This window comes from Castanea sativa, chromosome 11, assembly GCF_040712315.1.
Source record: "Castanea sativa cultivar Marrone di Chiusa Pesio chromosome 11, ASM4071231v1".
Taxonomy (NCBI): Eukaryota; Viridiplantae; Streptophyta; class Magnoliopsida; order Fagales; family Fagaceae; genus Castanea; species Castanea sativa.
This window is the reverse complement of record NC_134023.1, coordinates 67,324,519-67,337,068: the sequence shown is the minus strand read 5'-3', so window position 1 is coordinate 67,337,068 and position 12,550 is coordinate 67,324,519. Positions and strand designations below refer to the sequence as shown.

Genomic DNA, 12,550 nt, shown 5'->3' with positions numbered 1-12,550 from the left:
GTGAGTGGCGTGCCTATACCGATTCACTATCAATGAAACAAAACCTACAACGTTGACATGTGGAGATTGAGCATTTATGCAAATTGTTTTTTTTTTTAGAATACTAAGTATTTTTAACATACACGCGGAAAGATGGAGGAAGGTCTTAAAAATAATAAAATGTATTATTTTTTAAATTATAAAGTACATGTATCTTGGATAGGGAGTGGAATAATTTGCTAAAGGCTCCAACACCATTTTCCTGTATAAGAAAAAAAAAAGTGTTACATTCACAATATTTTCACAAAAAATCATATGTGGTTAGTTGTTATTGGTTCTAATTTAAAACTATCATTGAAAATTTTTTTTAATCCTACCAATAATAACCCGAAACAACTTGCCACTTATGATTTGTTGTGGACATAGCATTTCTCTAAGAAAAAAGTGCATATCATATTTGGAGTTTTAGCATGTTATTTCTCATGCATATAAAATGTCCAAAATGTAATAAATAAGCTACCTTGTTACAAATAGAAGATTACTTAGTACTCTTAAAAGTACAATTTCCTGGTGTTCCCTCTACTCACAAGAATTATAGATCACACCATGAATTTAATTAATACGAATTATATTAAGAGTTGTTGGGCCATTAATGAGTAAAAAATAAATTGATTTGCAAATCTGTCATCATAATGTCTCTTCCTGAAATGTTAAACCTAAACATATGCATCAACCATTATATAAATATAGGTCACTCAATGCATCCTAGTCCATACCCTCCCAAGAAATCAAACCCCAATTCCCTGGCAGAAGAACCCTTTAAACATGAAACAAATAGTTCCTTCCTTTTGTTCCTCCTCCTTGTTGATTTCTCTTCTACTTGCCATATTCCTATGCATTAGCCCCACACAATCAAGGTTTAGTGTGAAGATAGGCAGTGATGTGCTCTCTCAAATATGTGCCCAGACAGAAGACGCTAATTCTTGTTTGAAAGCTTTACAATCCGACCCCCGCACAGCCTCCACTGACCTCTATGGCCTTGCTCAAGTCTCAATTAACTTGGCCAATGCCACTGCCACTGAAACTTAAACGAAGATTAAGTCACAACTTGGTAACACCACAGACCCTAATCTCTATAACCAGTACGTACAGTGCCTAGACTTTTATGTCAATGCCGTTAGTAAAATAAACTATGCAAATGAGAGGTGGAGCATCAAGGACTTCCTTGCCCTCGAAGCTGCAGCATCTGATTGCCTGGTTGATATTAATACCTGCAAAGATGTAACAACTCCGGCGTCACCCTTTCTTCCACAACAAAATGATAAATCTCATCTGCTTTGTAATATAATGTCGACTATAGCGAAAAGTCTAGCTGCAGGGAACGATTAGTTTTATTTTAGATTTTGTTTTTAATAGATGGGTAGTAGGAGAGGGGGAGGTAGGGTTCAAAGTCTGATTCATAAAGATTAAAAGGCACTACAAATAATTAATGCCTTTACGATTAGGCTATTACTTGAAACTCTTTTTGTACACCTCTTTTGTCACTAAATAAAAATAAAAGTGAAATTTGAAGTTTCTTTTTTGATTGTATCAACACATGCTGCTGGGATTATACAAAAAGACTCATAATTTATACTTTGTTTCAAATTATTTCCTAAGTTTATAATTTTGTCAATTAAACTTCCAAATTTCATAAAATATTTTCAATCTGAATCCCATGTTCATCTTTGTTCTTCACCTTTGTTATTCATTTATGTTATTTTAGATAGTAACAAGCCAAGGAAAAGATAAAAACTTGTTGATAAAATTATGTTTTATCTAGGACTTTTTTGTTCACCCTTTTTTCCCGTCAAAAATCTGTGACCTAACCTAAACTATGAGTCTTTTGATGTAATTTACTTTTTCTTTTTTAAGTTGCTTCATTGACTAGTTGAAAAATTAATTTGGTTTAGCAATCCATGACTTTTTTTTTTTTTTAAGAAAATGCTCACACATTACAATTTGGTATTTTTGGTAGTTACAAATTACAAATCGGAATGCAGATTTTATTTGGTCAGCGTATGGTTGAAATTAAGAATTCACTTTCAATAATAATATTAGTGGATCATGGATGGATTGATACCCTTCAAATATGAGATTTAGAATATTGATTTAGAATTCAAATTCAAAATATGTATAAATTTGCATTTGACTTTGTGTACAGGCCATTGACTTTTAGTACTATGAACATAAATTAATTTATGGTATCTCAAAAATTTTGAGGAGTACTTATTGAAAAAATATTTTTAGGATTATATATGATATCCACATTATCGTAATCATTCGTTGGGATCAATCTAATTTGTTTCCATATATTTGAATGAAAGGTTAAAATTATATTTATTTTTTTTAGAAACAAACATACACACAAGAGAGAGGAAAATGGGTTCTAAATAAATAAATTATCAAGATCATACCCAAAAAATCAGGGACACAATTAATAAAATGATCATAATCTCTGTTGGCACCTTTAATTCTTTTAGGGCATTTTTGGTAGATTATAATAAACATTATAATATAATAGTTATTTCTATATTTTATCAATTCAGTAGTTTGATTATGTTTTTATTACATGAAATAGTTCTTTATTATAAATGGTTATTCTTTAAAATGAGAAATAATTATTCATCTCTAAAATGGTTTTAATAACTATTCTTTAGTAGGTGAAATAATTTCTAACACTAATATATTTCCAAATAAACAAACCTACTATGTTCACGTAACAATTATGGAAAAAAAAATCATAAAAAATAACACATATCTCTCTCAAATTTAAAAAATATTATTTTTTAATAAATACAATTGTATGAGTAAAATATTTCCTAAAATAAATTTTAAATTTTATATTAATATTACTATTCATAACCAAACTTATGATGAATAGGTTTATTTATTTCATTATAACACATTTTATTTCTAGTAATAAAGATTACTATTCCTATTGTAATTCTCATATAGTGTACCAAGGCGTGCCCTTATAGTTTTATTTTACTAGTCACTAACAAATGCAATGTATGAGAAAGTTTTGTAATTTTTTTTTGTCTTAATATGATTTTTTTTTGGAGGAAAAATCTTTACAATCTATGACATCTACTCCTGATAATAACTCGTCATGATAATAGTTCTTTATCATCAGATTATGACACCAATTGGTTTTTGGTATAGGCGGGGATCATATAACTAAAACATCAATCGGTTTTTGGTGTAGGCAGAGATTGGACCCCAGATCTCTTATTCAACCATAAAACAGTTTACTAACTGAGCTAACTGGAACTCACAACTTAATATGAAATTTGATCATTATGGTAGCTATTAATAAATATTTATTATGATTGCATTTATATATAAAATATAAAATATTCATATAAAAAAGTAATACCACCGCACACCTTGGTACGATGGTCACTCCATAAGTATAAGTGCTTGTGGGGTGTGGGAGGTAAAGGCCGAGGTTCAAGTCTCCAAAAAGGAGTTTCACACACATATACACTTAAATTAGGCTAGAGTAAAATTTCTATCTTGTATATAAAAAAAAATTAAATATGAAATTCAAATAATTATGGTAGTTATTAATAAATATTTTTTTATCATAATGTTTTTATTTTTATATAAATTTGTTAAATGAAATTATTAAAGGTCAAGTTAACAGATGCCCTTAAACAATTATTAATAAACTATAATAGGAAAATATTAATACCACTTTTATGAGAAATATAAAAGCTGTCAACAACATTTATTATTTTATCATTCTCCCAATAAAATGTTCCTAAAAATAGTTCCTAAACTAATGCTCTTAGGGCATTGGTTAAAAATTTTCAATTATTAATATAGGTATTTACCATGATTGTATTTGTATTTTTATATAAAGTATTAAATATGAAATATGATAATTATGGTAGTTAATAATAGGTATTTATTATCATTTTATTTTTATATGGAACTATTCTTACCACATTTGGCATTATTACCCATCAATTCGTAAGGGTAAGGCCGTGATTGAGCCTAAAATAAAAATTAAGGTTAACTTCTTTTTTGAGATAAAAGATAGAAAATCAAGGTTATCATATCATAGAGAGAGAGAGAGAGCCACGTTTTTAAAAATGTCTAGCTAGTGTATTATTATGGGAGAAGAGAAGAAAAATCAGTAACTACTTTATCATCTCATTATTATTAAAATAATAATTTCTTTTTTCATTTAGAATTTAAAGAAAAGAATATATCTTTACATTTCAATGAAGAAAACGAGGCATGATAGACGAGTGCAGTCATGCATGGAAAAGTGGAGAATATATATATATATATATATATATTTCATTAAAGTATGGTAGAAATGTTATATAAATTACTGAATATCTAAAAGACTAGCTAGGAAATATGGTTTTAAATTAAAGATCTGTTTGAATACCGCTTATTTTGCTGAAATTGAAAACTTATTACTGAAAGTACTGTAAATAAAGGTAAAAGTTAGCTGAAATAGTATAGTAGGACGCATGAATAATACCAAAAAGTACAGTGGAGCTCATGAATAGTAGCAAAAATAAAATGAATAGTAAAATAATTTATAATTTTCATTACTTCCCAAATGCACACTAAGCAGGAGTTTTCTTAAGTCTTAACAATTTTTTTTTTTTTTTACGAAACAAGATATTTAACCACACATTGATTTAGGAATACTTTAATTAATTAGTAGATTGACAAGTCAAATATATAATTTCAAAACGGGAAATTATTGTGTACTCCATGAGTACCATAAATACGTACTCTCTCTCACATGAATGGTAAGTCCCACTAATTAAATTCATAGTGAGACCCACCATTTATATGAGAGGGGAAAGTACGCATATATGGTACTCCAGGAGTACTTAATAATTTTCCTTTGAAAACACGGAAGTTTGGGACTTGATCTAAATCTAGAGATTTTAGGTTCAATTCAATATGATTGGTCCAAGGGTTTTCGAGATGTCTCATTGATTGGAAATAGAATAGTTTGTTCAAAAGATATATAATACACCACTTCCTCATATATAAAAAATTAAAGTAAATATAAAAAATTGTTACGTCCACAATATTTTTAGAACAAATCATAAGTGGTTAATTGTTATTGGTTCAAATTTGAACTTACAACTGAAAATACTTTTTTGTCCTAACAATAACAACTAATAACAATCTGCCACTTAAAATTTGTTATGAAAATGTTGTGAAAACGTCGTAAACATAACATTTTTTTGTAAACATAAGAACCTGTAAATTAGTGTAATTGATGCCATATGAACAACATAATATATATATATATATATATATATATATATATATATATATATAATTAGAAACAATTTCTTAATTATTTTTTTGATTTGCATTTGAGAAACTAACTCATACATTGAATATTTGAAATATTTCTAACATCGCCCATAGTATTTTTATATCACTGATGGAATATTTACACAGCCCCTATGTTGGCACCTGTTCCAAGTCTTACGCTTCTTTACTAATCCTTAAAAACGGGTTGATTTATAGTGCAATCTGTAAGTGAAGATAGGTACCATTAGGTGCAAAAAAGGTAACAAAAAAACGAAACAAAGGCATAAAACAACTTTATCATATATCTACCATAAGTGAAGCTATATATGTCGGATCAAGTGATGAGAAAATTCACCTAGAGTCACTATTTTCACTCATTTGGCATTGAGGAATCACCATCATGTTCAATATCGGATGTAGGGTCATCCACTTCTTGTAGGCAATCAATACCAAAAGCTCCATGACCATTGCCAAAGGCCTTAATGTGGTCTTTTAGAGACCTTTTATGCTTAAAGTCAGACCCACAAATGCAATACCAAATTTTGCCACAGTTCTTCTCATGAGTTCTCCAGTCACCTTTCACTGCAAATGCCTTGCCACATTTCCTGCACATGAAAGGTTTAGTCCCATGCTTTCTCTTGTAATGTGTTTGGAGAGTTCTAAAATCTTTGAGAGGCTTTGCTCTTGGGTGCTCAATATTGTGCTTGCATCCTGGTGCACAGCAATAGCATGGGAGTCTTAGCATGGCTGTTGGTTGAGCTCCCTTTAGAGAGTCAGGTCCTTTTCTATATTGAGATCCATGTCCCCACATATGCATCTGCAGTGCCAAGCAAAATGCATATTGAGAGAGAGAGAGAGAGAGAGAGAGAGCTTAAGATTACAAGCATAAATTGCATAGACAATATGTGCATTCTAGAAAAAGGAAACTACTTGCACTTAACAAATTTTCAATATCATAAAGCATCTTTTGTATCATATATATGGGTTTTCACATACTGTAAAAGATATGCTGCATATTTTTTATTGTATAGAAGAATTATTATTTATTACACAAAATGAGACCCCAATTTTACCCAAAATGAAAATGCATACACCCCTAAGTAACACAGCACATTTTGGAAAAATCAGGATCCATTTCAATTGAGTTAAATTCCACCCTTTTTTTTATAGCCAAATGTACTACAAGTGGAATTTATTTGATTTTTAAATGCTCCATTTCTTAAATCTAAATAAAATAAGAGAGAATTGAAATATTTAATTGGAGGTTGAGGGCAATATTGTCTATGCATATGTTGTGAGGTGACTTAGGGTCCGTTTGGTAAAAGATTTCTATTAACGTTGTTATTGTTTTGTAAAAATACGTATAATGTTCTTTAAACACTAAAAACTGTTGCATAATCATCTGTATCCTTTACTGACTTATATTTATTGTTTAATACAATGATTGATGGGCTTCAATTATATGGTTGGAGGTGTGTTGGGCCTATACTGGCTTAGTTGTGTTGAGGTTTAGGGTCTATGGTAGTGTCGGTGTTGGTACAACTAATGGGATATTTTTTAAAAACCAAAAATGCATTAGAAACCCTAGATGTTATTTATATTTCTCTTGTGGGAAACCCTAAAACTATAGTACTTAAAATAAAATAAAATCATTTATAGTAACCTAGTACAGATTCATTTAAGAGGTTGAATATTATAATCCTTATTAAATATAATGAATCCAAGAGTTATTGAGTTTTTATTATACACAACAAGAAAGGGATAAAATAAAAATAGAAGTATAAAACATTAGGGACTACAATTAATATCCGACCTCCCCTAAACTTAAACAGGTTATATGGATTTGCAAAAGTGAGAAATCCACTTATTAGTTATGCAAATAGAAGTCATGAAAACATGTAACTTTACAGCCCTTGTGGCTGGTACTTAGTTTGTTCTTAATATAATCAGTGTTTACCCAAAAAAAAAAATGAATAGAGGTCATAAAAACCACAAATTAACCAGTGATATAGTATAGAAAATCGATATCATGCTTACACAAGTATATTTGCAGGGTTGTTCATCAAAAAAGTATATTTGCTGGGTTAAAGTTAAAACTCAAAACACAGGCCAGTTAAGAGAGAATCGAGAGGAGACAACCAAAACCTATATGACATTGACAGTCTTGTTTAAAGCAGTGAACAGATTAAGATAAAAAGTCTAATAATTTGCCACTAAAAAAGTACACTAAGTTAAAGTCAGTAAGACAGTAACCCTTCCATTCACAAACAGTAAACTGTCTGCATCCAAGTCTCGCACAACATGTTAGTATGTCCACATTGTGAGGGAAAAATATCTTTGTACTATTTAGAGAAATCCAGACATTATTTATTACTTCTACTATTCTGTTATCCGTTTTAGGTTGGAGTGTTAAGATTCAATGGATTGGTGCTTTGTGTGCTTTTTCAGCGCACATAAGAGAAGTCTTCGAAAAAATTTCATTGTTTAGTGTCTAAGGTACATTTAACAGACTGGATTGTTCAGAATGTGAGCACAGTATTGATGAAGATCATCAGAACTTCTGAAGCACCATAAATCCTTTTGTTTTTTTTTGGGTAAAAAAAATCTTGTTATTTGTTATTGTTGTTTCAACAGACTTACAACTGACAGCAGCACAGTCTTCGAGGTACCAAGAGTTCAAGTAACATTTTCTTGAATTATCAAATTAATGAAACAAAGAAAACTATACCCAGTTGAGTCTCTTGAGACATAGCCTTGTTCAAGCAAAAACCATGCGGAAAACCTTTTAGTGTATGTGTATATATACTCAAGTGCTCGTTTGGAGGAACTTGTTGATTTATCAAGCTTAAAAAATGAACTGAGTAAAAGTATAATTATACTAGATAAAAAAAAAAAAACTAAAATCTTAAAAAAGTTGTATATATATATATACACGAATGTATAAATTATTATCAAAAAAATTGATTTTGCGTTAGTGATACCTGGAGATTGTTGTATCTGTTAAAGGTCTTGAAGCAAATAGGACATGAGAACTGAGTAGGACCAATGAGAATCTGAGAAGGGGTTGGAATCCAATACTGACCCTTGTTGAGTGTACCCAAAGGGTACCATGAAACCTCTCTCGCTCCATCTTTAACTGTCACATCTGAAAGAGGAGAGGTCAGCCTAGAGTACCCCAGATCTGTATTAGAGCTCGGAAGGCCTATGTGTAGGGCTACAGTAACAGTCTCATCACCATCATCTTTGTTCATGTTTTTGTCCTCTTCCTCTTCCATTGCACTAGTACTCGAGGACTCATGTTCCTCTTGTCTACTAGGGCTTAGGTTGTTTATTAAAGGAAGAGCTTCTTTGAGAGGAGGTGAGGAAGGTGATGGTGATGATGGAACATTAGAGGGTTGGCAATATTGAATGGAAGGTTTGTTGTTAAGGATATAGTTTGAGTTGGAATATTGAGGAGGATAGGAATTCAAGATTGGGTTTGAATAAGAAGGGAAAGAAGAGTAGTGAGAATGGATAGGCATGAAGTTGAACCATGATCTTGTGAAGAAATTGGAGTATGGGTCTGCCATGGTTGGAAAGACTGGATAAGAAGAACAAAGATGTGATGGTTTGGTCCTTAACGACCAGAGTGATATATAAATATTGAGAGACAGAGAGAGAGAGAGAGAGAGGAGGTGAATGTGAGGTTCGGGAACATAATATCAGTTTTTGACCTGTCATAATTGATAAGTGAAAAAAATAGTAGGCAAATTCTTTGTAAAGTACTATAATGTAAATTTACGTAATTAACATATACATAAAAAGTGTTAAATATATAATATATACATTTACAAAAATTGTAAATATATTATAAAATATAATATAAACATATGAAGATTCAAAATAATATTAGTAGTCAAATATATAAAAGTTATGTTCTAATCACAAATTCACAATATGACATACGCTACGATTAAAAAAAAAACAAAAAGTAGCATAAGAGCTATAAACTATAGATAATTTTTAAGTAAAAAGAAATCTTATAATTGGGATTGTTAAAGGTATATTTGTGTTCGTTTGGAAACAACTAATTTAACATTTGGTTGAAAATGTGTTAAACTATAAAAATATGAGAAAATGTTATTAAAAAAAAAAAAAAAGAAAGAAAGAAGGTGGTGATTAGAACTGTACCTAAAAACGTGAGCTTATGAGACCAGAAACACACTTAATTATGAGTGGAAAGTCAAGAAATTACCTCCTGCAGACCAAGAAGGGAAAAAATCAAAGCCAAAGTCAGAGATTAGACTTGCAGGTTGTCTCCCAATAGAGAAAGAGATAGGAACATTCTGTCTCTCTCTCTCTCTCTCTCTCCAGCTACATGTGGTTATTTCACACACTAATGACTCAACCCATACGGCATTTACTTCGGTAGGCGTGTTTAGTGTTTCATATACAAACTCTTTCTGGTTTGCTACAGTCAAACATATTCATCAAACCAGTTGTGGTCCTTGTGAAGATAGCTAGGGTGTGAACTTTTATAGATCAAGTAATCACTCAATTTTGTTTCTTGTGTATGTATATGCATTAAAAAAGAAAAAATTTGTTTCCATACTGCATGCGTTTTTCTTTTCCATGGTTATTAGTCAAGAACCTTGTTTTATGTTTCTTGTATTTATGTGGAGTAATAAAGGTTTATATATCAGTCATATATGGTTTCTCTCTCCTTTTGTGTGGGCACCATGCCAGCATTTTTGTGTGCCCTATTAGGTAATGAGGTAACCTTGACAAGTTTCAGTTTATTTGGAGACACATTGAAAAGTTTAGGAGTCCAATTATGTTTGTCACATAGTGTCACTAAAAATAAAAATAAAAATTTGTTTAAATATAGGAGTGCCTTATTAATACAAGAATAGGGAAAAATGATTTTAGATTATTTGGTCATGAGTAAATGACAGGTATTAGTAAACGAGTGAGAAAAGAATGCTTTGATTTAAGTTAATGTAACAAAAAGAAGCAAAGAAATACCTAATAACATTAGTAAAAATAAATGGATTGTTATTTAAGAATGTGAGAGTATTACAATTTGGTCCTTGTGAATATGATAGAATGACAGAAAAAAAATTTATGGTCATGGCCAAAAATCCAATTAAAATGTTGATAATTTATATAATTAGACTCCCAAATTTTGGAATTAAAGTTTTATTGTTTGTCATGGTTGGAGGTTGCGACTAATTTGTTTGTTAGCATCTTTGATATAATTTAAGGTATATAATTGACAACATATAATTTTTGAACTCTCCAAAATACTTGACCAAAAGTATTAAGACCTTATAGAAAAAGATTTATCTATAACATTTTTACATTGTCCTATGCCCATTTTTGTCTCCTGATGTTAATTAACTTTCCTCTCAGTGGGTGACACTCCTGTGAAATTTGAATCCCATTCCTACTCCAAAGTACCTACAGAAGTTTCCGGCATTGACGCAATTTTGATATTTGGAACTCATACTAAGCACAAAAATTAAAAATAAAATGTTGGTATCAGACTCTGAGAGTGTGAAAGTGATAGCTAGGCAAATTTTGAGGTAGTGGCTGGAAATAAGTACTTGGCAATGAAGCTATATATTGCTGTGCCGCTGTGTTATTCATTGAGGAGCAAATATTGGTGGGGGTAAAACACATTGTACATAAGAAACATTAATGAGGTAATTAATCTCAAGGAAGTACTATAAGCAATATAATGGGAACCCCTCTTTTTTGGTTTTTAAAAGGCGAAACTACACTATTGGTTCCTGAAGTTTACTCTGTGTGCGCAATTGGTCCCTCAAATTTGAAGCGAGCACAATTAGTCCCTTAAGTTTTAAAACTGAGTTGTATTGGTCATTTTACTAACTGTTATTAACGGTGTTACTTATGTGGCTAATAGAGTAATGACTTGACATTTTTTTAATGACGTGGCATGTTTTTAATTAAAAAAATTACAAACCAAATTTAGATGTGGGAAAAAAAATTTCTGGGTAAATTAAAAAAATTACTTTCTCTATCTCTCTCAAGTAAACACCATGCCTTCTCTCTCAAGATTTTGTTTTCCATTTCCTCTTTTAGGTACTCACTCACTCACTCTTTCAATAAATTTCCAAATCACAAATCCATGAAATTTTTTCACACTTTTCCAATTCCTACTACTTCTTAGAATGTTGAAGGATTTCAAATTCTTGCGCCGGAATTCCGGTAAGAGCGAGGAGATCGAGAATGTGACTGTAAACCCTAAGGATTCGGCGCCGATTCAAACCGGCACCTACTCGTCGAGGCCTCCACTCAACGCAATCCAAGAACCGGTTCAAAACCCTAAGCAAGAGAGTAAGGTTGACAGGAGTCCGACAAAGGCGAACAAGGGCAGAAGCTTTGACCCTTCGTTGCCGCTTCGAACTCTAGACAAGCACGACTTCGTGGGTTTCAATTCTTGGGTTGTGGGTTGTTTCAGTGGATCGTGGGTTTCAAATCCTCGGTCGTGGTTGGGTTGTTTCAGTGGCGATGAACAGAGGTGGGTTTTGCTTCGGTGGTGGTTGTTGGCTTGTTTCTTCGGTGGTGGGTGTTGGGTACTTAGGTCAGGTTATGGGTGTTGGTTCAGCGGTGGGTTTGTGGTTCAACGGTGGCAGGTGTATCAATGGTGGCAGTGGGTGGTTCGATGGTGGCTGGTTGCATTTTGCTATGTTTGGGTGGTTGCATTTTGCTGGGTTTTAGTTGTTGACTTGTTGCGTTTTGCGTTTTGCGTTTTGAATCATGTGGGTTTCAGTTGTTGTGTTGTGCATAGAGAGAGAGGGGTAGAGATCCACATGGTGGAAAGTAGCAAAGCTTATAAGCTCTGGCCATGGTGATTCGGCCATGAAAGGAAGAGAGAGCTACGGTGGTTGAGAAAGAGAGAGAAATGGCATGGGAAAGGAGAGAGGGTAGATAGTTTTCATCTAACGTGGAAATTATTTTTTAAAAATCTTTTAATTAAAAACATTCCATATCATTAAAAAAAATGACAAGTCATTGCTCCTTTAATCACGTAAATAACACCGTTAACAACAATTAGTAAAAGGACCAATACAACTCAGTTTTAAAACTTAAGGGACTAATTGTGCTCGCTTCAAATTTGAGGGACTAATTGTGCACACAGGGTAAACTTCAGGGACCAATAGTGCAGTTTCGCCTTTCTAAAAGCAGCAACTAGAATCTAGATCCTTCTAAGCGGTGGCACATGCAT

At 31.9% G+C, this 12,550-nt stretch overlaps 1 protein-coding gene across 2 annotated transcripts; it reads right to left on the bottom strand.

The window, feature by feature from the left end:
* Positions 1-5,414: 5,414 nt before the first annotated feature.
* LOC142617508 (zinc finger protein WIP2-like) lies at positions 5,415-8,954 on the bottom strand. Of its 2 annotated transcripts, XM_075790397.1 has the most exons (3): positions 8,301-8,953; positions 5,675-6,136; positions 5,415-5,541 (listed from the first exon to the last, which is right to left on the bottom strand). In XM_075790397.1, exons 1-2 carry the CDS (start codon positions 8,886-8,888, stop codon positions 5,690-5,692), a joined length of 1,035 nt encoding a protein of 344 aa, XP_075646512.1. In that variant the 5' UTR covers positions 8,889-8,953; the 3' UTR covers positions 5,415-5,541; positions 5,675-5,689. The 2 variants fall into 2 exon arrangements, with proteins under 2 accessions (XP_075646512.1, XP_075646513.1); XM_075790398.1 differs by lacking the exon at positions 5,415-5,541 and having other exon boundaries at positions 5,600-6,136; positions 8,301-8,954.
* Positions 8,955-12,550: the final 3,596 nt, after the last annotated feature.

Bases quoted from the DNA above. Each gene is read 5' to 3' on its own strand.
- LOC142617508 (XM_075790398.1), bottom strand. From the start codon at position 8,888: ATGGCAGACCCATACTCCAATTTCTTCACAAGATCATGGTTCAACTTC. The intron at 6,137-8,300 runs GTATCACTAACG...TTGGCACTGCAG, and splicing joins ACAGATACAACAATCTCCAG to ATGCATATGTGGGGACATGG.